This window comes from Pholcus phalangioides, unplaced genomic scaffold (genome assembly GCF_987345545.1).
Source record: "Pholcus phalangioides strain wild (caught in Gottingen) unplaced genomic scaffold, Ppha-v1.0 ptg000022l_1, whole genome shotgun sequence".
In the NCBI taxonomy this organism is placed as follows: domain Eukaryota; kingdom Metazoa; phylum Arthropoda; class Arachnida; order Araneae; family Pholcidae; genus Pholcus; species Pholcus phalangioides.
Window position 1 is genome coordinate 1680970 of NW_028301615.1, and position 25766 is coordinate 1706735.

General features: G+C 33.6%; 1 protein-coding gene across 2 annotated transcripts in view; it reads left to right on the plus strand.

Moving 5' to 3' along the window:
* The window catches only part of LOC149069321 (uncharacterized), a 55028-nt gene that overhangs the window by 27768 nt on the left and 1494 nt on the right, over positions 1–25766 (plus strand). Inside the window, exons 5-10 of one of the 2 annotated variants that reach the window (XM_089249411.1) lie at positions 2429–2552; positions 6838–6908; positions 9414–9462; positions 12351–12675; positions 15988–16014; positions 23396–24746. In XM_089249411.1, the coding sequence (XP_089105537.1) occupies positions 2429–2552; positions 6838–6908; positions 9414–9462; positions 12351–12675; positions 15988–16014; positions 23396–24746 (1947 nt within the window). The remainder of the gene's footprint in view (positions 1–2428; positions 2553–6837; positions 6909–9413; positions 9463–12350; positions 12676–15987; positions 16015–23395; positions 24747–25766) is intronic. The other variant, XM_089249412.1, reaches the window with a different exon arrangement.

Below are 25766 nucleotides of genomic sequence, written 5' to 3' on the forward strand. Positions count from 1 at the left end.
GGTGATCTCCAACAATGGCGGCTACTCTGGCTACTGATTTTGGCAGGAACCACACTTCACAGAAGTCCATAAATTTAATCATTTGATGCTTGGTCAACATGTTATCTACAAAATAAATATTGTTGCGATATCTCTTGTCTTTCTTGGTGTTGCAATTTGGGTGGCCAGCAGTGTACATATACGTAAGACAGCTTTTTGGTACAGATCACTTTGTCAGCAGGTAATTTATTTGACTGAAAAAATCTGCGACACACATAGCAGAGAATTATAAAATTTCATAATTTTCGGACTGCAATTATTTTCCTTGTCTACCATTCCAACTCATGTGTGCCTAGTACCCAAGACACTCGGGTCGGCAAATTGGCAGCCAAGATGAATTTCAGCATTTTTCCCTATATTATTCACCATGTACTGAATAACTGGCAATATATCTTACCTGACAACAGTTGTATGAACAAGTATGATGCTCTCATCAATTGAAAAATAAACCTATGGTTTTCAAACAAATGATGGTGGTGATTCGGAAGCACCTTATTGGTAGGCAGAGTGGAAAAATGCCAATGCCTGGTAAAATCATGAAAAATGATGAAGCTCTTCATCATGTGAATGTATTTTAGATGTTCTCTGAAGAACGCAAAACTCCTGATACATCAATGAAATGAAAACCTTGAGATCCATATTAATTTCATGGATTGAATAAAGAGCTGATGAGTCTCCCTGCAAAGGTGCAGCATTTGAATGGTACAAAATGAATATTGGAAGAACAAAACAGTTATACAGCAAAACCATGGTAAAACATCTGTTCTTCCTATACTTACATTTGCAAAAAAGATTGTCCATTTCAGGATGTTTTGTAATTTTATTTATATAAAATTTTCCCCAGTGATCATTTTGACTGCAAACCATGGTTCTAGGTAGAGCTGAGCTTCTTTTTGATAACTTAGTTAAATAACCTAGAACATCCATCTGCTGAGACAGTAATGGGCAAACTTTTTTAGGAGTGGGCTAAAAGAATAAATTTTTTCCCAGGCCAATATAATTTATAAATTTCAATAAGGACTCAAAAAAATGGTTTTAACTCAAAAATGTTATTAAATAAATTTCTATTTTTATTTTCATGACCTGTATTTTGCATGTGCAAAAAATGGAAAATCCCCAATGATGATTTTTTCAAAATACTGAAATTGAGAATTTCAATAACATCATTTGAAAATCTGTGGCAGACAGGATAGAACCTCTAAGTGGGTCGTAGTTTGTCTATTTAGGATTTAAAAAACCACACAAAGATGAGGAAAGTCATTAAATTTCAATAACCTGAAGTCAATCGTTCAGGTGTAATTGCATGTCAAAGTAGCTTTATGGTCAAAATAACAGCATCCGTTGCTCTAGTGTTGAATATGGTTTCACTTTTTTTTTCAATTGGGAATTTGCACTTGTGTAAGATGCAGTTCATATCTAAATTCCAATGGCTTCACAGAGTTTACAGATTTAAACCAGTCTCATTATATATATATTTACACACATAAGAGTGGATTGGATTTTTCTAAAAGGTCTTCTATGAAAATGTTTAAGCACACAAAGAAGTGAATTCGTTATCCAGTTATATTTATGTACTGGCACAAAGGATGGAAAAATGGCAAGAACCATTTTAAAAATTCCTTTGCTTGAGCAGTTTTAGATAGTTGTATAACAACTCCTTAAACCTTTTTCAAGTATATCAGTTCCATGAATCATTTGTCGATAAATTAAAAAATGCATAAATTCAACAATGTTGTCGAAGGCAACTGTCTACCATAGTCTTGGCAACTGCTTTACAAGTCTTGCAAAAATAAATTGGGTCTCTTTTAGATATTCTTTGTGAGGAGTTCTCAGTCTTCAGTCGAGAATAAAAAAATTAATAACCAATGTACTTGTAATACTGTTATATTTTTATAAAGCCTTAGTTTTGGTAACGTGGAATGAAGTAAATTGCTGAAGAAAATCAATTGTGGAAATAGGTGTGATGATTTTTAAAATAATTTTAGAAATATGGAGATTAGCCTATGAAATTCATTTAATAGTGATTTGTTGAAAGGCCACAAATGTTTACTTCAATTGTGGCAACACTTTGTGCGACGTATGACGTCAGCCACCAAGAGTATATATATGGCTGTGTAATACTCGTTCTCCTGCTTGCAGCTCGTGACTGCTTAACAATCTTTGTTTATTTAATCTGGTTTCATGTGATTTTCATTTTGTCAACTCATCAGTTACAAAGTAACCTTTATATCACAGCAACATTAAACTAACTGTCTTTGTGTGTTTGAGTTCAGTATGTTAATAGGAATTTATGTATTGCATCCCCTGACTAATATTTGTACATCTGAAGTTCTTTCGATGACCCTAATTTTTTTTTATGTGACTGATTAGTTTTACTTCTTTTTTTCAGGTTGGGGAAGGTCAGTGGCTGTCACTGGATCAAGAACTTATGATGGAGAATGGTGAGATCGTTGGAACCAAAGTGCCTACTGGACACAGCCTCCTCCTTGAGGCTCATTTTGAACTTCCATGCGGTTAGTATATTTTGCTACATTTTAATGAATGAATTTCAAAGAATGCTTAGTGAAAGTTTATTTTTATTCCAGTCCGGGAACAAAATTTTAAATTTATTTTTAACGTAAGCTTTTCACTTAGTAATATGCATTGATGTTTTTTATACCCTTCACATTTAAGTAAATACCCACTCCCTTCACCCAAAAGTGTATCTGATATTTTTACAAAGGTGTATTTACCTTTACCCCTTTGACTATAGGGTTTAACATAAAAGTTATGAAGCACAATTGTTTTTTTTTTCATGAAACACTGATTTTTGTTGATGGTATTATTTTGATTTTTTTTTAAACATCATGATTGCCGCTGTGGTGGTCGAGTGGTTATAGTGCTGGACTCGTGATGCGAGGATCCGGGTTCGAACCCCACAGTGGTGGTCGGCTGAAGTTGGTTTTCTGTGGTTCCCAACTTCAAGGCGCAAATGCGAGCCGATCTCCCCGTTAAAAAGTCTCGCCACAGAGAGCAACAGTCCTACAACGGTAAATCATTCAACCATAACACTTCACTCATAGTTAGTAAAACTGGGGGCAGATGACAGCACTACACATAACAAGCATTACACAGAAACAAACTTTACGTCAGGTTGCACTATACACGTACACGCACATTCCCGCATGTACCGATTCGTTGGGTGGGGGGGTTCCGCGGGGGGGGGTGGGTGTTGCAGTAGTAGGGAGGGCTCGGGGATCCATGATGTGCTTAAGTCAGCCACCTCGTTGGGCAATTTGCCTGTTGTGGCGTTGTATTTGTATTTGACTGTTTCTTCACTTTTCTCAATCTTTTAGAGCACCATTTCATTGCATTTAAACAATGGTTATTGTTAAGTCCCTGATGATAGAGGTCATTGTCACAGATAAATCTGTTGTTGCCAGAGATGCACATTACACAGAGGGGCAACAAAATACATTTTCCACTTGTGAGAAGGAGGATGTCTTCACAAACATGTAGCTAGTGTTAAAACGTGTACCTCCTTATTAAAGGTTCAATTATGGTTTTTTACTTAATTTGGGAAAGTTTGCTAGCTATTCTTCAGTAAGTAGCTAACAAGCAAACCGGTTTCAACAAACTCAGCAAGTTTCAATTACATACGACTAGTAAAAATGCTCACCAGATGAGCAAGCATCTCCTTTTTCTCCCCTTCCTTTTCTTTAATATTGTGGTCTTTCTATTTTTTTTCTTTTTGCAAACCAAAACGAGTAGAAAGAAGAGTGAAACCACACCCATAGTGTACCTGGGAGATAGTAAACTGCTGGAGAGTAGCAGGAAAAAAGTAGACCACCCTTTAACTTTATTCGCACTAGCAGAGCGAGTGGTGAATTTACTTGCACGAGTGACTTTAGTAGCAGCAAGTAAAACTGCAAGCGATTGACTAGCAAACTTGCCCAATGTAATTGAGCTTTAAGTGCTTAAAAAAATACGTTGAGAAAATGGAGACGTGATTGTATGCCAATGTTTATCTGGTGCTTTGTAACAATAGATTTAGTGTCATGCATTCAAGCCATTAGCTCACGAGCCTCTTTGTGAGAGACATGGAAGAACAAAAATATCCTGAATCAGCTGTAAACTCATTATGATCTTGTGTGCAAAAAGCAATTAACCTTTGGTATATAGCAGTGTTTTGTTTCCCAAAGTGGCCAATATCGCCCCCTGGTGGGCGATAGAAACTATGAGTGTAGCATAGGAATCTGAGTTCATTTGAGTCAGGGGCGATGAGAGAAAAAAAATTCTGAAGAAGAGGATGATGGGACAAAAATTTGAGGAACTATGGTATATAGGATGATTACTTAATTCCCCTTGCCTCATTTTACTGACAAACCATTGATCCTAGGGGCATACTTCCAAGTAGAAAAAGTATCCAATTAATGTGTAGAACTCAGATGCATCATTCATGTGGCAAAGGGTTGTATAGTTATTAAAATAAAAATGTTAACTTTTTATATGGACACCCTTTCTTCTGAAATCCAGTTAGAAAGTTGCCCTGTTTCTTAAGACAACAAAAAAAAAAATTGGTCACGTTTCTAATTGCAATATTTGCTGAGACATTTGTCAAAAATTGGACAAAAGTTGGCAAAGAACAGCATAAGCATTGTCTGTTAGTTTTTGCTGTTCTTTCCCAATTTTTTCCTGACTTTTGAATTCCAATACATCTGCAAATATTGCACTTAAAAACGTGAATTTTTTTTTTTGTTGGCCTCAACAACTTTCTAATTGGATTTTTGAAGATAGGGTATCTGTACAAAAAAGCAACTTTCTTTTTATTTTAATAACTATAAAACTTCTTGCAACATGAATGATATATCTGAGTTCTACATGTTATTTGAATAATTTTTATAATTGACAGAATGCCTCTAGGATCAACGGTTTGCCAGGAAAATGCGGAAAGGGAATTAAGTAATTACCCTGTATAATGACAGCTTGTTGACTTGATAACTTCACAGGAGTGGCTTTGGACGAGATTGTCCTCTCACACACCTAAAAAAAAAAACATTCAAAAACGTAGTCAAAGTTTTTTATTGCCAATTTAACTGATCTACATTGTTCTCCTCTCTAAATTGTTTCAGTTTTGCAATTTATGACTAATTATTTATCACACAATACTGCCTAAAACATTAAAAGTTTCAAAAAAGGTTTTCTGAAGAATTAAAACAAAGTTGGCAGGTGATGAGCATTTGCCAAATGAATCCAATTAGCTCTCATAAAGCAAAGTTTGATCACGAAAGTCATTGATTGAAAAATTTTGAAGATCAGAAGTCTTGATCTCTTCTCTAAAAACCCCCAAGAACAAAAGAGGTTTTTAGGTAATTTTCAGGAAATAAAATTAATACTCAAGATTTAGGATTTCAATTAATAACATTGAAAATACTATATTTTATTACATTCACACTAAGATTAATTCCACAGCTCAGGTCCCTATTAAAATCTTTTGACTTCATTTTAATATTCTTTTTTTTAATCCTATTGTGATTCTTAATGAAATCTGTACCTCCTTATTGCTAAATTCAATATTAGCTTTTCTACTTACACTGTATCCCTGTATTTCCTAAGTATCAGCTACCTATAAGTGACAACATGCTTCAAGACAGTAAGGTAAAAATGCAATGATTTACTATTGAAAAAGCAGGAAATTTTTCTTTTCTTTGAGGTATGGAGGTTTCGGAGAGAAAGTTTCGAAATATTGCAGCTTCTCAGAAAAAAATTCATGTACAAAAATTATGCTTTATCATGAAACATTTCATTTTATTGTACTTCATAAATTCAATAAATATTTAGTGACATGTATGTACAGTATATTTGCATTTACAAATGTTGCATTTTTACCAATCATGATCTTGTGTGAGTACAAATTATCAGCATAGAACACTTCTATGCATACATATGATAAAAATTTCTTCCTCGCTGAAACTTGTGGTCGTTATTCACAATATTCTTAATTATTATTTTTTTGGTTTCGTAACCAATTTTGACTAGCCTATGAAGCGATGAAAAAGTTTGCTGCTCACAATCTTTTTTTGTTATGTGCATTCTTATCTTTATTATGGAAACTAGCTGTTTCCCGCGGCTTCACTCATGTGGATTTGGTAATCTGAAAATTCCCCCTTATGAACTTTAAATGTTGAATTTTGAAAAATCATTTCCTTTTGAGTCTATACATTACAAAATAAAAGTGCTGACCTAATTTCATATTTTTAGCTTCAGCATTTCTCCATATAACCTTATGACCCATTTAGGCCTAGATTGAATTTTGAAAAATCCCTTCTCTCAGTGGGTCTAAGAAAAAAAATGGGAATGCTTGGAAGAATGGAAGGAAAGGGGAGGAAGGGCAGACCTAGCACCAGATGGGTAGAGGTGGTGTTGCGAAGCACAGGAATGAATCTAGCACAACTGAGACATGCTGTGAATGACAGACCAGCTTGGAGAGCCATGATCTATAGAGTCACCAGGAGTCTGAATCGACCCGATGGTTTCTAACAACAACAAAGTAGGTCTTTACATTGAAAAAGTAAAACCGCTGACCAAAGGTTCATATTTATAGCTTCAGCGATTTCAGCTCGGTGATAGTGAATCAGTGAATCAGTCAGGACATATATGTGTAGATTAAATTAGAGCTTTTTCCACCTCTCTATTCATCAGGGAGAGGAAAAGTTCAGTTAGTAGATATTATCTATTAAAAATGAATAAAATATTTCATGTTTATCATTTGTTTTTGGAGCTATGATATAAAAAGCTTGTTCATTTATATTCTCTCAGATTTTCAAGATTTAGGAGAAGAGGAGCTCATGCGAAGACTAGAAATATTAAACCAAATTCTGGACCAAGAGGTGAGACATTAAAGATTATAGAATTCTTGTTTCAAATCAGTGCTTCCTGAAATAGAGTGATAAAAATGATTAGTGGGTTGGTCAATTTCATGCGCTCGAATAGCATGGTGGTAAGATGCTCGTCTACCACTGTGAAGGCTGCCATCAGGTCCCAGTGTTCAAACTAGGAGGAAGAATATAGATAACAAGCTATTTTCACTTAATGAGCTTGAGGCGACCATCGATAGGTAGCACCTTCATTGCCTACCCAACTCATTAATGGTGGTAAATTGCATATAGCAATATGGCTGAAGTAGGTGTGTGGTGAAGTAGTAATGGGTTGGTATGAGCTAAAGTTGGTATGATGCATAGTAGAAGGGGGGGGGGGCTACTGAAAACTTTTTTCCCTTTCAGAGATGGGAGGTGTGATAACACAAATAAATATGGAAGAATCTTCAATGATGTATTTATTTATATATCTTTCCTGTTGTTTTTCTTAATTTGTATACAAGTAAGAAAGGGTTTTTTAATACTGAAGGTTCCATGGGACATGTTGTTGAATAATACCACATTTTCTCAAAATAAATGCAGCATAGGGGTCATTCAAGTATTACGTCATCATCGATGGGGGGGGGAAGGGTTTCCGATTTGCTGACTTTTGATGACAAGGGGGGAGGGGGGTTTGGATAATGCTTACGTCATCGACCACCCTTTATGAAAATATGAGTTAGGATTCAGAGGGGCAGAGGTGATGACAAAATTTTGCTGACAAGGAGGGGGGGGGGGTCAAAAATGGCTAAAAATTTGCTTATGTAATACTTGAACAGCTCCATAGGTGTGTGCACCATGGTTAACAAAAAGCATTAAAATGTATTTGTGAGGTTAAGGTAGGCATTGCATCGACCTGTCCTCCACATTTTTCTCGGATAAAATTCGATTTCCACATAAATACTATTTCCTTGCATTCCACAAACATATATCTGCTATAAATACTTGCTATTGTTAGTGTTGTGTTTGAAGTTAGTGTTGCCATCAACCTCAAACATGAAAAATTGTCATAGATTTACAATATATCGTATTGCTCATCATTGAAATGTTTTAAAACATGCCATAAACTAGTCTCCTGAACTACTTCTACTAGTTCATGGTGCATGCACCTCATACACATTCCGTTGTGAACCTAACAAATTGGCACATGCAGGAACGTGTGGCCCTAACATATTTATATTGTCAGCATTGCACTTGTTTCGTGGATTTACTGGTGCTGCCATCTGGCTTTCATATTTGAAGTGAAGATGGTAAGATGGTAAATGCATGAATTTTCATGTTAGGAAAGTATTTCCTGAATTACTGTCACCCCCCCCCCCCCATCCCCACTGTAATGAACATCCAGTTTGGTTCGCTATATTCTATCTCATAAGCAAAGCATTGTACCACACATTCTTGAAAATCATTAGCATAGTTTTATATTTACTACAAACGCTCAATATTATCAAGTAATCACCAACAGTTCCTTAATTTTTATTTTATGAGCATGGACCTGCTTCTTTTGTGAAGCTCAGAATGACAATATCTACCTATGGTGTAGTCTATTTTGTGATTTTGCATGTGTTTTGTTGCTTTCAAATTTTGGGGGTAACCAGTATCTCCTTTTTTGTTCACATGAAATCCAATAACATGAAAGGTACAATGCTTACTGATGCTGTAGTTATATTGAACAATTTTCCTTTGTGTGATGCTATTCTGTAACTGCAGTACAGGCATTCCTCATTTTATGGGATTAATTGGTTCCACAAAATATTTGTGTAAAGCCAGCATTACACCATGGAAATTCTGTAAAAGTTCATTTATAAAATGAAATATGTAACCAATAAGAATATCGGTTACATTCGAGCAAATGTGACCAATTGGGTTCCATCTGGCCTGCCAAAGATGTTCCGGTAGAAAAGTATCAACACAAAAAAAATACCTAGGCTGACTATTTCCTTCATAAAAATACAGGAAACAGAAAATTGGGATACATACGTGTTCTCAAATTATCGCCAAAAATTGTCAAATCCAAGTTAAGTTGTTAATTATAGACAAAAAAAAAAAAATGTTGCTAACTATTGCTAGAATGGTTGAAAAATCGGCATGAAGTAGGGAGCTTCTACAAGATGCAATGGGTGAAAATTTGTGTAATTCACTAGACAAAACATAAATTGACAATAACTTTTTTTAAATGTTTTTGGGAAACATTTGACGAGTATGTGAGATGAATGTTTATATCACTATAATTAATTATGATATAAATTATACTATGATAATTATAACATAAACAAATCCAATGGGTTTAGTCATTTTAATCATGCCATGCCTCTAATTACCAAGCTCATTTTCATGATTAAAATCATACTACAGACCAAATTTTTTTTGTCGCAATTTTTGAAATCAACTTTTCATAATCATGATATAGCAAAATAGCATTTCTCATAATGTAGTTATTATTATCTTTGTAAACTCAAGGAAAATAATTCTCTGTTGCAGATCACAACCTTAAGGGAACAAGATAGGCGGCATAATTTTTCACTCAACTGTAAGTCTTTACTTGATGAATAAAGTTTTTCATGCTTTAGTTATCTAGCATTTGTTGTGTCTTAAAAATATTGTACTCTGTATGTTTATGTGAAGATTTAAGTTTGTTTTTTTCCATTATTCTTGCTCAAACCACTCATGATTTTGACAAAACTTTTACTAAAAGCTGTAGCGAAAGAGCTTGGAGCACTAGCAGGTTTTTAGCTGAAATAATGTATTTCTCACTTCACGTCTAATGGCATGAATTCAGTTCTTGTTACATTATTTTATAATGCTATTTTTGGCTAAAGAAATATGTAACATCACAACAGTTTAATTCTTACTAGAAATATATGAATAGCATTTATGAGTTGTAAATGCATTAATGAGTTGTAAAAATATTATATCACTATAAAAAGACTTATTTGGACAGTTTTGAATAGACATTGAAATAAAGAATATTTTTTATTAGCGTTTTCCTTATGGGTTCAATTGCCCACTCAAAATATTGTTCTTGAGCTACGATAAAATATAAAAATGATGTCTATACCATTTTTTTAGAAGACAACTTTTAGCTTGACAAGAAAATGTTATTTGTCTGATTATATCTTTAATGCCTTAAGATTTTTATAAAATGCTTTAATCAATTTTTGGATTCAAGCAGTAATTTTATTATCAGTTGAAAATACAGTTGTGGTATCTCGAGTCACAAGTTTAATTTGTTCATGTGAGATACATATTTCCTGAAAAACTGGAAGCTAACTTTCATATTTAAAATACTGAATGTTCAGTTCATTCCATATCCCCAAATAAGACTATGCTTGTTATACTGATCCTCCCTTCATTCCACAAAAAACAGACATTATATTAGGAGGTTGCGATATGAAAAGTTTTAAAAAAATCAATTTCATAAGAGAAGTTCTATTTGTATGGAATAAAAAGTTGTAATATACAATATGTATATATTCTTTCTGTTTTTATGTAAGCAGTTGCATTAGGTTGGAAAATAATGATGAAATTGCAATAATCAATTGTATGCTCTCACAATATGTCCCAAATTGTCCTATATCAAAGGTCGATTTCAAACACAATATTGGGAAATGAAAAACACACATGCATGCATTTTGTTTATTTCTCTGCAAAAAAAAGTCTAGACTGAGCTAAATTTGGACGTTCTATTTGATTGGATGGTATTGGTGAGTAGTTATATTGGATAAAAATAACATGGGGATGTATAGGAAAGCATTCCAGACTTGTACCAGTCATTATAATGCAGCATTTGCAATAATGTATGGTCATTATTGCAATCCCCCTTCTAGTTACGACCCTAGTCTTAATAATGAGCTTTGACTGCATAAACACTTATACAAAAGTCAATCAGGAGTCTGTGTCACACTATATAGATTGTTTTGTTTGCAAGACAAAGGTAGTTATAGACAAATACACATTACAGTACAACAATCACTGTTAGCTTTGACTTGCTCAAAGTGCCAATTATCCTTGCAAACTGGATAATAGAAAAAAGTATAGGTTTTGGATGGATGCCTTTTTAAGAAATCACTCCGTAACCCTATTTGCTGACTCATCATTCACGTGAAGCTTGTTATCTTTGTGCCTATACATACATATGGGAAAACAGAAGCACAGATGTTCAATGCATTTTGCAGTTTTTTCCCTTCAAATCAGTAGATGCTTCATGTTTCATCTGTTTATTTTCTAAAACTTATGATTTCGGGCTGAAAATTGCTGACACTATTACCTATGTTTTATGATGTGCTATTATTCTTTTCATATTGCAGTGATACCTTGGCTAATGAATGCCTTGGCTTATGAATTTTTTGGCTAACAAAGTTCTTTTCCGAGATATGTTTCTGCTTTTTCTAATGAATATGGATTCAGCTAACTAACATTTTTGTTGATATGGATGCACACACTAATGTAACACAGCCGAATTGTGCATTGAAATGTTAGGTAAATCAATCACCAGAATTACTGACATTTGAGCCTGATTAATTTATGTTCACCTCATAATCACTTTTTAGATGTATCTCCACTTCTCTTTTATAACATTTTTGAACCATTTCATGTAAAATAAAAGAATGAGCTCATTGATTTTCAAAATCAATAAAAGTTCTTCGATTTTTTGGAAGAGGATGCTATCACTGCTTCGTTGTCATCACCATTCCTCTTCCACTTTCTCTGCAGAAACTAATCCTTGAAAAGTTTTATAAAGAAACTTGATAAATTATTAAACTTCTGCTAATTCATTTTTTTTTCTCAATTCAGAAATATTTTCGGTATAGAGGCCCATCTGGGAATTCGACTTGCAGATGTGCAGACAGCCAAACAAAGCAGACCTTTGCGACTACTATCAATAACAAGGTTGCTTCATTTCAAATTCATTGTTTGGAGATGCTGTCTTTGATCTTTGAGTGACATCATTTTGTGCTTGATAGGATTATAGAAATCAGAGAAATCTACAATCAAAAGCAAATACTTTTGAGAAAAAACCAGACTTCTCTGTAGATTTTTTGCAATTCACCATAATTTCGTATTTTTTGGGAAATATCCGGGGAAACTGCTGACATTTCATAGTATTTGGCAAGTATGAAAGTTCTAATCGGTTATTTCAAACCAAATGGAGTTAATTTACAAACTTTATTGAGTAATTTGATTGATTGAGTCAATTAACTCAATTAAAATTTTTAACCAACAACTGGTCAGTTCAATTAATTGGACCATTCCTACTTTCCAAATCTAAGTGATTCGTCACACCAATTATGAATTGTTGATATGATGTAATGTTATTAATATATTATGTGGAATCGTTGTTTTTAAAAAAATAGTTTCCTCCTGAACAAATGAAGTAATTTTTCTTTTGTCTTTTCAAAACATGTCCTGTCCTTTCAGCCGGTGTGTCTGAAGACAGTGACTACACCAGTGATGTCAGTTACCCCGCTGGTCAACACCCAAGTGCCTCTGCTCATCATCCTAACAGCTCTGCATCTCAGTATGGTGGTGCTTCCGAACTCACACGTAGAGCGTCTGAGTATGATTCTAGAGATGCCAACAGCTCCGCGTATTACAACCAGGCCAATAGCTACGAGATTCCAATGGATGGTACCGTGGTGAATTATTCTGAGACTGATTATAATGGACGGACTGGTTCTATAGAAGAACCGCTGTATTATAACAGTAGGCCTAATTATCGTATGAGTTCCCACAGCACAGATAGGTAAGTTATTCTTAACACATAAGTATGCATTAAGTTTTATTGTTAAATTATATTGATGAGTTAAAGTTAATTTTTTATAGTGGTTATGATTTTATCATTTTATTTTAGTAGATTGTTCAACCCGCATTATCCAAATATTTTCAAAGTCTGCATTTTTGTGCTAAACTTAAATATTTTGGTTTGATTGTAGCGGGGGCATGTTCATTAAAAATAAAAAGACAATCGTCAAACTTGAGTTGAAGCTAACACATGTTTATCAAGTGTTGAAATCTGATATTGAAGAGCCAAAATATATATATATCTTGCATACTGTAAACTTCAGTATAATGTTACTTCTAAGGACAAAATGAAATTTACCTCAGAAGCAATATGACTTAACAACCAGTAAACCTGATTTTCCAATTATGTTGCTGGCAGGAACCTTGAGAAATTGACATTATTGGCAAGGTGCTATCAACAGTGATAGACCTCATACTGAGGTCTGACTGTATATATTGACTAAAAACAAATGATGAATAATTATTGAAGTATTATAGTTTGTATTTATTTTTTAATTGCTTTTACATTACCTAAAATTAAATTTCTATGTATTCAGAATTTTGTAAATTTTTGTATCAAATACTTTTTTGTGATATTTTTATACATGCTTTCTATTAACTCTTAATCTCAGTCATGCATAAGATTCAACTTCTTTCGAATTTCTTTCGAAAAAAAAAGAAAAAAGTTGTGCTTATAATCAACACATTATTTTAGAGAGTCATTCATGATTTCTGCTAAACATACATTATTTGAATGATTCAATAGATTTTTAACATAATATTATTCTGTTAATCTGTCAAATTTTTTTGGAGCTTTTTTTCGAAGATATTTTTGTTTCAGTTTTTAATTCGTGAAGTTGCATCACAGAGTTTTGTGCATGTTTTGGAACAAATTTTTGAAGTAACAAAGTTTTTTTTTGTAATGTCATAGCAAGCTTTTTCATCCCCCCTCAACCATGCATGCAAGAATTTTTTGTGCAGAACAAAAGGGATATTTTGCTTGATATTTTTTATTGCACAAGCTATTCGTTTTTTTTCGACGAGCAACTTTCACCCTTTTTCATGATCATTTTCACCTCAACATATCCTTGGCCAAACATTTCAATGAACATGAATTAATTTTTTTTTCTATTTTGATATGCTCTTCTTATAACCTAGGCCTGATAGATAAATTGAATAGTTTCATTGGGGTGTTAATTGTTTCTAAATTACACTTTCTCAGGTAAATGTATCTTGAGTGGTACATATATTAATTAAAATAATTAGTTTATCATAATTATTGTGAAATATTTTTCAGTTGGCTTTTTCTGCTTTTAGAAATGCATTTGTATAGTCAATTGCTTTTTTTTTCTCAGAAGTCTGGCCAATGAATAATGTCTTTTATTTTTTTAATTAGTGACATGAAGAGTTGCAACTTCATGTGCTAAATATAAGCAACATTTAGTTCAAGATTGTAAGCAATGTCGAAGCATAATATCAATTCCAATTTATTGCCCTCTTGTTTGGCATCTTTTTTTTTTCATGAGTATAGTCAATTATGAAAAGCTGTGTCTTCTCGTTTCTGTAAAAACAAATGTTTTCAAGTCTTTATTTATTGATTTATGGTAGCTTAACCATATCGTCTCATAGGTGTAGAAGTTTCCCAAACTTCTCGTTTCATCGTCCCCCTTCTTCAAAAAATATTTCTTCTCATCGCCCCCAACTCAAGTCAACCCATAGGATCCTGCACTAAATCCTAAGCTTCTCTCCCCCTGGACCCTTCCATCACCCCCAGTGGGTGATATTGCCCACTCTGGAGAAACACTGGTGTAGACTAACTATAAGGCTTTCCCGTGTTATTTTGTATAGGTTATATAGCTTATCTCCATTAAGAAAATATTGCTTACTGAAAGCTTTGATACATTAGTATTGTATGTGACATTTCAGCTGTGAGGGGCAAATGTAAGCTTTCTTTCAGTATTACATGACAGTAATCATGGCAGATCTTTTCTACATACAAAATGCACAACCCAAACCATGGCCCCACATCCTGGAGCAGGGGCCCTTAGCTGAGATCTTATGCAGGGCCCCCGATCAGACTTTTCACTGGCCCTTCTATAGTTAATTTATAGCGTGAAAAAACAAAAAAATGACGAGAATTGTCTAAGGCCCAGAGTGTAGTAAGGTGACCAGAGTTTATTGTCTGGAAAAGTTTTTTTGAGGCGTTATTTGATTGCTCAGAATAATGTAAATTCCCTCTCGGGATATTTTGTGTATAATAATTCATGTGTCATGCATGTGTACATAATATAAAAATTATCTTGTATTTAAATATTATATCTAATCGTACAGGGGTTCTCAGTGACCTAGAAAATCAGGGAAATGAAAAATGGTTGGGAAAGTCAATATATATATATATATATATAGTGCAGGGGAAAAAACCGTATCTCGAAAAGCATTTGGAAGGTTAAGATTTCAAATTATATTTATTTCTTCTGGAGTTTTGGTCAGGGAAAGTCAGGGGAAATTATCTAGCAGATTTTGCTGGGAACCTTGTGAGGAACTAGGCTGAGGAAAGTACTTTGCTTAGCAGGTTAACATGTGTGGCAATGGTAAAATTTTAAATTTTCCTTTCAATGCAAGCTATATTTGGTCACATTGAAGAACTTTCTGTTTAGGTTGCAATATGTTAGTTACATTTTGAACATTTTAACTGTATATAATCAATAATATCAAAAGGAATATATATATAGCCACCTCGTTGGGAATTTTGCCTGTTGTGGCTTTTGTATTTATTTGTATTAATGCAATTACATCTGACCCCTCACATAGCCTAGCAGGTTGACACAGATAACTTATGGGGAAAAAGTTAGTCTGGTTAGTTTCAAAATATCAAAAAAAAAAAAAAAAAAAAAAAAAAAATCTTTCATCAAAACAAAAATTTATAACAAAATCAGAAATCCTCATAAATATTTAAAAAAAAATTCCCCATGTCATGAAATTGGTGTGTTCCATAATTTGCAAACGTGATAACAATACCCCCGAATAATAGCATTATCCGTAATTCTAATAAGTGACATCTGCTGTATTTTATTTTGTGAAATAATCCTGTACCATTGGTCAGACTTCTACTGTTATTACTTTGTGCTTTGAGAAAAATGATGGCAAAAAGTGCATCTAATCCATTCTGTTGAAGGAAAAAAAAAGCTTTTTCATAAGCCTTCAGTTTATTCAATTAATGCATGTAATTTGAATTGCAACTTATGGCTTTTTCCTCCCTTAAAACTTGCCTCAGCTCTTGTTACATTCAGTCTTCCTTTAGGTGAGTAAAATAGCCTTGAATAAATTGTCTTGATGTGTGTGGTTGTGTGTGTGTTTTGAGTGCAATAAAAAACATGTTCAAATAGAAAAATAGCATGCAGCACGTTTTTCTTTGTATTTCATTCTAGGTAGATTTTCTCATACTTCTCTCAATGTTATTTGAACTTTTTAAAATTTGCAATTCTTTAATATAGTATTTACTCGAATCTAACATGCATATTTGTTGCCCTCTCTAAAATCAAATCTGTTAATATGCATTGGAATCAATGATGATATTAAAAAAAAGAAACATTTTTTGCAGTTACTACTACTATTAAATCCAACATACACCTAGTATACATTCCTCTGCAGAATTTCTAACAACGTGTTGTTAGAAATCCAGAACGTGTTGTGTGAGTGTATGTATATGCATGGCCCTAACATATGTACGTTGTCCGACATTTGCTTGTTTCAAGTACTTGCTAGTGCTGCCATCTGCTTTCCATATTTTTTAGTAAAGATGGTAAATGCTTGAATTTTTCATGTTATTCCAGTACTGTGTTGTAGGACTACCTGCTCTCTTCGGAGAGATTTTTTTTTTTAAATTTGAGACCGGCTCGTATTCACACTTCAAATTTGGAGAACCACAGAAAAGCAAATTCCGCCGACCACCATTATGGCAACGGGGTTCGAACTTGGATATTCACAATTGCAGCCCAGCATGATGCCCACATGACTGCACAGCTGCGAAAATTGTATGCACACTAGATTTAGGGGTGGGGTATTAGATTCGAGTAAATGCTATTCAATTTTTTTTTTGTAAAATATCAGTGGTGAAATTGGAATAAAAGTTGTCATTCCCTTTTGATGCAAATACATGAAAGTTAGACATATTTTTAATTGCTCAAAAGATAAACATTGCTAACTTACAAAAAATATATATAAATTTAGTTTCAAGACCACTGCAAATTGCAGAATAATATAACACATGTTTCTTTAACAAACTATCGATCCTGATTAGAGATTTTTCTGTGTGGGAAAGTTTAAAAAAAATTTAAATTTGAAAGTAAGCAGTTTGAAAGAGTTAAATCTTTTCAATTAATAGTTACTTTTTTGCCTTTCAATTGATAAAAAGGTTCCCGCAAGTGAATTTAACATCATGGACAAGGCTTATGAGTGAATACTATTAAGAAATCAATCTATTCACCATTTATAGAGTTACAACAATAGGAAACAACTTTTATTCCTTTAAATGCGCTAGAACATATCTGAATAAAGGGCATTCATAACGTAACAGGACTTGTGTTTTTTTGTTACAGAAAATCGCTTGCACTTGCTCAGTTGAAGTACTCTGAGCTTGTGGTGTGACCACCCCTAATGTATTCAAATACAGTTGAACTTGGTTAATTTGTCCAAAGTGACTGGGAAAAAAGTTAAAATTATCCAAAATTTTAATTCAATTGATCTCTCCTGGATTTGTAAAATGACTAAAAATTACAATTTATCATCACCATTCAGATAGGATAATTATTATTGATTATTAAAATTTTTATCATCAGTTCCAAAACTGTTTCCCAAATTTTAATAATTTATAATTATAATAATTGATCTTAGCTGGTGTGTCATTCCACTGTTCTGAAATCAGCATCAATGCAGAATTTTTTGACCACGCTCAAACCTGATTTACATAAATAGTTCATGATCATCTGTTACAAATGGTTTTCCAAATTTTGCTTATCATTCTAATGCTATTAAGGAAATATACTTTCATTAACATATTACATGTTTTACTTGCCAATAATTTTCATACTCTTAATGACGATGAAAAGATTCAGATTTTGAATGGTACAAATTAAATAGGAAGTTTTAACATTAAACTATAGATAAAAAACTCAAGGGGAGTTCGAAAAAGTATGAATTATCCAAAATTCAAATTAACCGAATTGTACTGTATATCATAGCAGAGCATAGGTGGAAATCTGAATATACTGTAATAATTTGTATTTGTTTATGGAAAATATTTTACTTGCGTCACTGAGGAGGAGAATGCCATACATGCACAACTAAAATATTTTTTACAATAACACATGAACATTATTGCACTACATTTAGATATCTGCATTAATTACAATCAATTGCTTTCCCTAACCACACCTAAAAAATTTGAAGAATATCACCTATGGGTGATTCTCATGAAATTGGCCTAAATAGTCTCCCCAGCAGTTTACATTAAATATATTTGACACAGAACTTTTTTTTTGGAGAACACGGAATTTTTTCATCAAAAGATTTTTAAAATTTGCTCAAACAAATTTTCATTTGTTAAGGAAATGTCCTTCTCCTGGCTGTTCCCAGCCCATTTTTCAGTCTTTTTTTTTTTTTTTTAGCTTTCTGTTCCAAAACAAAAATATATTCTTTTTTCAATAATATATATTTATAGGATCGGTATACTTTTTAATATTTCATCTTTTTCATAATTTTGAATATTTTTTATCAATAGTTTATAGCCAAATGAAAATTTTCCCCAGCTTTTTTTCCTCCATTTATGGCATTTGGAGCACTTTGGTTCAAATCCTACAATGAATGAATTAATGCCATAACTTTGCCACTGGACTCATCCCATTGCAGAGATAGATATCTTCCATCCCAGCTTCATGGCAGAGTCCGGAACACTTTATTTTGAGTCAAAAAAGAAAAAAAAAAACGTACACAATTTCTACAACATTTCAAATCCTACAACACAGTTGCCCCCTATCAAATTTTGTATTGAGAAGGTTAAGAATAATGCTTGAACTTTGTTTTAAATCAATTAGAATTGTAAATTGATTCACAAATTGGATTTATTCAGGGAAAAAAAAAGAGCTATTAACAAATATTCTCCTCCTGGCTATTTTTTTTTGTGAGAAATATATAGCCTAATTGAAAATTATTTTCACTTCACGTTTCAGTTCAGAGACTTTTTTTTTGTGATTGTTGCAAAACATGTAAAAATGTCTTTCTCCTGGCATTAGGTAACCAGAAGGAATGATTGATCAAAAATTGAAGGGGGGGGGGGGAAAGAAATGAAAAATACTGTAGCTTGATGTTGCATGCAACCAAGAAATTTGTAATGTTTCATCTAAAGACTTTGCTTTGAGAATGCAACTTGTGCTGTAGCAAAACAGAATCACATCAGAAATCAGTTGTTCCCATAAAAATTTGCACAAAAACAGGAGCGCAAAACAAACACACACACACACTCGCACACGAACTGCTGAAACAGGCAAAATGCCTCATCAGATTTGCCTATCTGTCAATATGGTTAAATTTAAATTAATTTTTTTCATCACAAATTTTTATCAAACTTTTCTGTTGACTATATTTCATTTATTAGTGCGTAAGAAAAGTGTCCCTAAGAATTTTTTTTATTTTTTGGTTGACATTTGTTTTTGATAAGTTATTTTTTCATTTTTTGTTTAATTTTGTTAGAATGACCTATATGCATTGAAAAATCACATTTACAAATCATATTAACCCATTGACGCCAGTTGGTAAGAAAATTTGCCATTCAAAATTTTAATTTTTTTCTTCGCCAATAAATGCTGGGAGTGGTTCCACTCAGTGTTTTTTTTTCTTTCTAAAAATCAAAGTCGCCTTTAATAGGTTAAAATTACAGTAATTTGCAAGATCCAACCAAACAAGTTTTGTGAGTTACTACTGCAAATTTGTATAGAGCAGCCATCCGTGATAACAGAAACAAATATTTGCATTTTTATGATACTTTATCATGCATTTTTAGTTGTTTTTTTGATGTATAAACATATATATTAGATGTAGGGTTTTGCTGTTGCATGTTTTGTTTTTCTTTTATGGTTTGCTTTCAAAAGTATTCATATAAATTTCTTGACAGTTTTTTTTACAATTTTTTTCACAAAGCTTACAGGCAAACACTGGACGGAAAAAAAAAATCATGCAGTTGAAGAGAAAACGAACAATTTCTCTTTAGCAACACAGACAATGAAGATTTGTATGGAGAACTTTAAAAAATATATACAGCGAAAATCCTGTATAATGATATCCACTTTTTATAATATTACACCAGGTCAAGATACACTTTGTACAATAATATTATATCAAGTCTAAATATGCCTTCCATATTATAGATATTGTTTGGGATAATGTCTCGCAAGTACTCGAGATGGCAAAGCACGAAGCAACTTCACAAACAACAGAGATTTATTGTACAGAAAGGCTATATACATGTATTCACAAGCAGCAAATTTTGACAAATAGAGCACGATCTACAAATAAGATCTTGTCTTCTGGCTAAAATTCAACAAACTGCTTTTATTTCCTCAGAAGCGGCACCATTATTAATCTAGATGGTTCTTGCATGATCTTTACACTTCTTGTCGTCAGTTTGGCGTGATTTACAGAGAAATGGATTAATGATTATTTACAAGCAAAAAATTACATAATATAGGATAAGAAATGACTATTTGTATAATTTTTGTAACAATTTACTCCATCTATAATGATAAATCTTGTGTAATAATTATTTTCTCGTGTCCCTTGAACATTGTTATATGGGAGTTTCACTGCATATGTAAAAATATATGCTTGTAGTAGTTAGAAACATTTTCACCCTCTAAAGTTGTAAATTCTACATTGCAACAGGCATTCCACTTCATTCCTATGCTGCTATCAATGTCACTTAGAGCCATTTCACTTTCATTTTTTATTAATTCCACTGACACAATTCATACACTCTAAAACGGTGTAAAATCATTTTCCTTACCTGTGCCACTATCAGTGCCTGAAATCGAAGTAAGACCATTTTTGACATGTATTAATGTTTCTATTTTTCACTCATTTTTTTATTATTGGGCCCACTTAGGGTTTCTGTACACACAATATACAGGGTGGTAACTATAGACCGCCCAATAACTACACACGATTCCTTGTGAAAAACTGACATGTAAAAGTGTTTTTAGTTTTTTGATTTGACCCTTAATTATCAGTTATAAAGCTTTAAAAATTGATGACGTCACTTCAAAATCTTGCCAAATTCACCAAATGTATAACTTGGCGTTTTTTTAAACTGAACAATGATATAACCCTAAAAAATCAAGAAAGCAAACCAGTTCCACCCCCCCCCCCATTGTGTGAGTGTGTGTGCACTTTCAAATTTTCACGCTGTTTTAATTATTACGTTTTTTTAAGAGATTGCAGTTTTTGAGCTCATTCATGAGATTGAGAAAAAAACTACTGCCGCCCCCGAAAATTCTGAAATTTTGCAGAAATGTTTACTGGCCATGTGTAAGTTAAATGAACCCCCAGATTTAGAAATTTACCCATGGGAAGTATGCATTATTATAGTGCATGTATTTAATATTTGCCCAATCCTAAAGCGGAAAACACTTTTTTTGTATTAGTTTTTCACAAGGAATCGTGTGTAATTATTAGGCAGTCAATAGTTACCACCCTGTATATACAGGGATTGTTTAAAAAAAATCTCTGTGTCCCAAAAAATGTAATTACATTAAAAAAATGTGAAATTTTTGAAAAAAAAAATCCCTTTAAAGTTTTTTGTCGTTAACTTACATGTACCGCAGGTTTGCCACCCTGTTCTAAAAAGATCACAACTAACTATGCTTTTACTAAATGAGTAGAGAGACAGTACACATAATACATTCCAATTACGTAAATTAATGGACTGACTTGAATTATTCACAGTATTTACTTGACTTTCTAATACCAAGCGTGTTCAGAAAATGTCCAGTATTATTTTTAAAACATCTTTGTTTGACAAATTTATTTACTAAAATTTATTCAGTAGTTCATGCATTTTTCTACATAATTACCACCATTATCCCAACTTTATTTGGTTTGGGTACTGATTTCTGTACCTTATTGTCATATAAATCTGTTTTGGCTACTTGAACCCATTTGTAACTTCATTTTTTGTGTCATCACCATAGATGTGTTGTCCTCCAAAAATATTTCTTCAGTTAAAGAAACAAAAGTGACTGAGCAAAAGGTCATGGCTGTTTAGTCGAAACATATCACTTGAAATCTTTTAAAAAAGTGGATTAATGGCATTCACTGTGTGAGTCCGAGCAGGTGGGCATCACATGTCAACATTCCCCTCCATTTGTTTTAAATGGCCAGTTGAAGGCATTGCAAGGGTTGGCAATATGTAGCAGCATCATCAATTCTGCTGCTTAGAAGTTCAAAGTCAATATGACGTCACTATCTTAGAAAACAAAAATTGTGTTTCAAAATTGATTTTTTTTCTTTCTAATATTCATGAGCACCAATCCTACCTCCAGGGAATTCACAACACCACATCATTACTTTTATAGATTTTGTTCTCGTAAACCAAGACAATTTCTTCATAAATATCCGCTTGGTTTTCACATTTAAGGAAACACATGACAGAGTGCACTTCACAATCGACAAAATTCTCAGTGTTTTCAGCCATATGCAATAAAACATACTTTTTCTGCCTATTCGTTATTTATCTTTACTTTCCGAACAATCCTTGTTCATAGTTATAAAATGCTTTGTTCTCAGGTATGCATATTTGTTAGTTCTTAGGACTTATTGGGCGGAAAGGAAGTTCTGTTCTATTTATTTCTGAAACATTATGCACTCAGCGAAATGAATTAAATGCTAAATAAATTGATATGGCTTACATAATTTAATTTTATTATTGAACTTTAATGTAAATTAATGCAAAATCATCTGATTTGGTGAGTAAAGGATTCAACAGGTATGTGCCATTATGATTTGTTTTGTCTTTTCAAAATATGTAACATATAAATTTATATTTCATATAGAATTAATCGAAAGTAATGATTGTGCTATAAATCATGCCATAAATCCATAGCACTGTAAAAGAAAGAAAAAACATCAATACTAAAAATAATTTTTCCTCTGTTGTGATGAGTACAGCATGTGAAACGGTAGAAAAAGTACAGTAATAATGGTAATAAATACAGTAAAGTAAATAGAAGTACAGTTTTATACAAAAGTTACAATATTGTTTCTAATACCATTTGTTTAGTATTTAATATTTATGTGTTTTTGCGCTCTAGAATTTTAGCTTAAGTGAGAAACTTAACTTACTGATATTATAAGAAACTTTATAATACAGTAACTATAAGCACTTGGAAGTTCAATTTTCCTTTCTAGCCTGTTTTATAAATGTCCAGGGTCATATGCAAAATAATTACTGCACTTTCCATTTCACTTAAGTTAAAGGCATTCATAAGCTGTGTGCAATGTTTTTTAAGCGAAACATACTGAGTTACCTTCCTAGTGGTTTATTTTTTTTTTTATAATTTAGATTCAGAGATTTTCACATGCCATTTCTATTGGATTTTTTTTGAAAATGAGTTTATTTGTCGCTTTTTATTCAGGTCTCAGTCAACAAGATCCACGTCTGGGTATAGCAATAGCCAAGAATACGAAGATAGCAGTGATGTCCGCTACTCATTTGACACAGATAAGAGCAGCCGACATTGCCACTGGGATGATGATGTCATAGACAATGAAACAGATCGTAAAACCATGGAGAGGTTTCAGAGTACAGCTGGCCGTAGAAGAAGTCTGGAACGACAGACAGGTTTTGAAGTTCTAGAAGACCACAATTTTATTAGCCGCTTGAATGAAGAGTTCGAGAGTAGGGACAGTACTGAATCCTACCCTCAGGAAAGTTTTGACAGCTACCAGAGCTACAGAGAGGAGAATAGCACCGAAACGAACTGGAAAGAAAACCCCCAGTTCAGTGGCGAAGGTTACTCAGAACAAGAAACTTATTATGCTGAGACCTGGAACAACGAACCGGCATCGACCGAACAACCCAGTGATTATGTGAATGGCAAGGCACAAAACCAATGGGTTGACGGAACCGCTAGGAACAATCATAGGAAACCCGAAGTCTCAGTTTCAGAATGGCAAAATAGTAGCACAAGTAGTGATTGGCAAAAAGGATCATTAGAAACGAACTGGAGCAAAGAGAGTCCAAAGACGGAGTGGCCCCGTGAGATACCCATCATAAATGAACCGGGCAGTGCTAAGAACAATTGGATGGAAGGAAACTCCAGACTCGATGAGGTAGTAGAGCTCCAAAAGAATGGCTGGAATGAAGAAGTCCCCACTGTTGAAACGTGGGATGAAGAACAAATGACAAACCAGCAGATAGACAATATTATAAGTGAATGGCAGAACGAGAATGTGCCTGAGGAAGAAGATGAAGGATGGGCTCCGGAAGCACAAGAAGAACCAAAAGATCTCTACAACAACAAAGAACTAATGGTGGAACCAGAATACCCTGAAAAAATGAGAAAGAACTCATTGGGCAGGAGAGAGTCAGTAGTTAGGAAAGACTCCATTGTCCGCAAAGAATCAATCGTTCGTAAAGAATCAATAGTGCGGAAAGAATCTGTGGTCAGAAAAAAATCTATTATACCCACTGATGTGCCACCAGAAATCAAACTCGAATCTCCACCAAAGGAAAATCATGACTCTCTCATTCCAATTAGCAATGAACTAGAGCCTCCTTTGTCACCTAGTTTGAGGCGTCCTAGTATACAGTCCATTACGAAGATCAGTCTGGAGATGCCGATCATTTCCAGTGAAGTTGAGTTGCCATTACGAAACCTTTCAGAAGGACTTGAGCTGACTGTCATCGAACAGGATCAAACAATGTCAAGAGCTAAACGACGGTGGATCAATGCATTCAACAAGATAGTTGCGCAATTGAATGAGGTAAGTCGACTTAATTTTTATGTTTTCTCTTGTGTCTGAACAACTGAAAGATCCTCAATCAGTTTATTCAGTCATTATTTTAGTCATACTTTTGAGTTTTAAACGCATTTGACAGCAATAATCAGATTGCAGTAACTTTATAACCAGATTCAATAACTCCCTCATCAATCGGAGTCGAGGCAGTTGAAAACCGGCTTGGAGAAAAGTTGTAGCGTATGCGATTTTGACGGCAATGGCTCAACATTGTGCATCACTCTCAGATTGAGGCGCTGAAAGTGGACTCGATGCCCATCTTTCAACAAAGGACAGGTTTGCCGCTCCTGTGATCAGAAATCAGGGAAAAAAAAAAGCAGGATAGGGAACAGGTATTAACTATAGTGATAGTTCTTATGAATGAATCAGCCAGGTATTTCAAGGAGCTCTAGCTCAGACGAACATGGTCCACTCAGCGTCGGTTACGTCAGAGAAATTTGCTCATTTGTGTGCTCTACACCATTCTTTCGCCTTGGCGCTGCACAATCCTGGTTTTAGAAAATATTACATTATTAAATTTTTGAGTTCTAAATCTCTTGAAATCACTTTTATTAGAGGCCAAATGTTAACCTGGGAATGCGAAATTAATATTGGGTTCATTTACAATCATCAGTTACCGTATTTCTTGGTTTAAACGCTGAACATCAAAACATATTTTCGAGCTTAACGTAAGGATAAAACATCTTTCTTGTTAATTTCTTCTTTCGATTTTTCATTCAGTAAACGAACATTTATCAGAAATTTCTAGGTAAATGCTTATTGAAAATTGTGGTTTTAAAGTATAAAATTAACGTGCACGTGAATCAGTTGAAGAAGAGCGCTAGACGCAAAAGGATCATCTCCTTCGTCCTAGGGATCACTACTAATGCAATCTTTGGCAGTAGACTTTATAATATACCTCTCATGATTTTATAAAGAGAATTCAGCAGTAAAATTAACTTAAGCTCCGCAAACCTTCAAATTTATGTTTTTGAAAGCATATGCGCC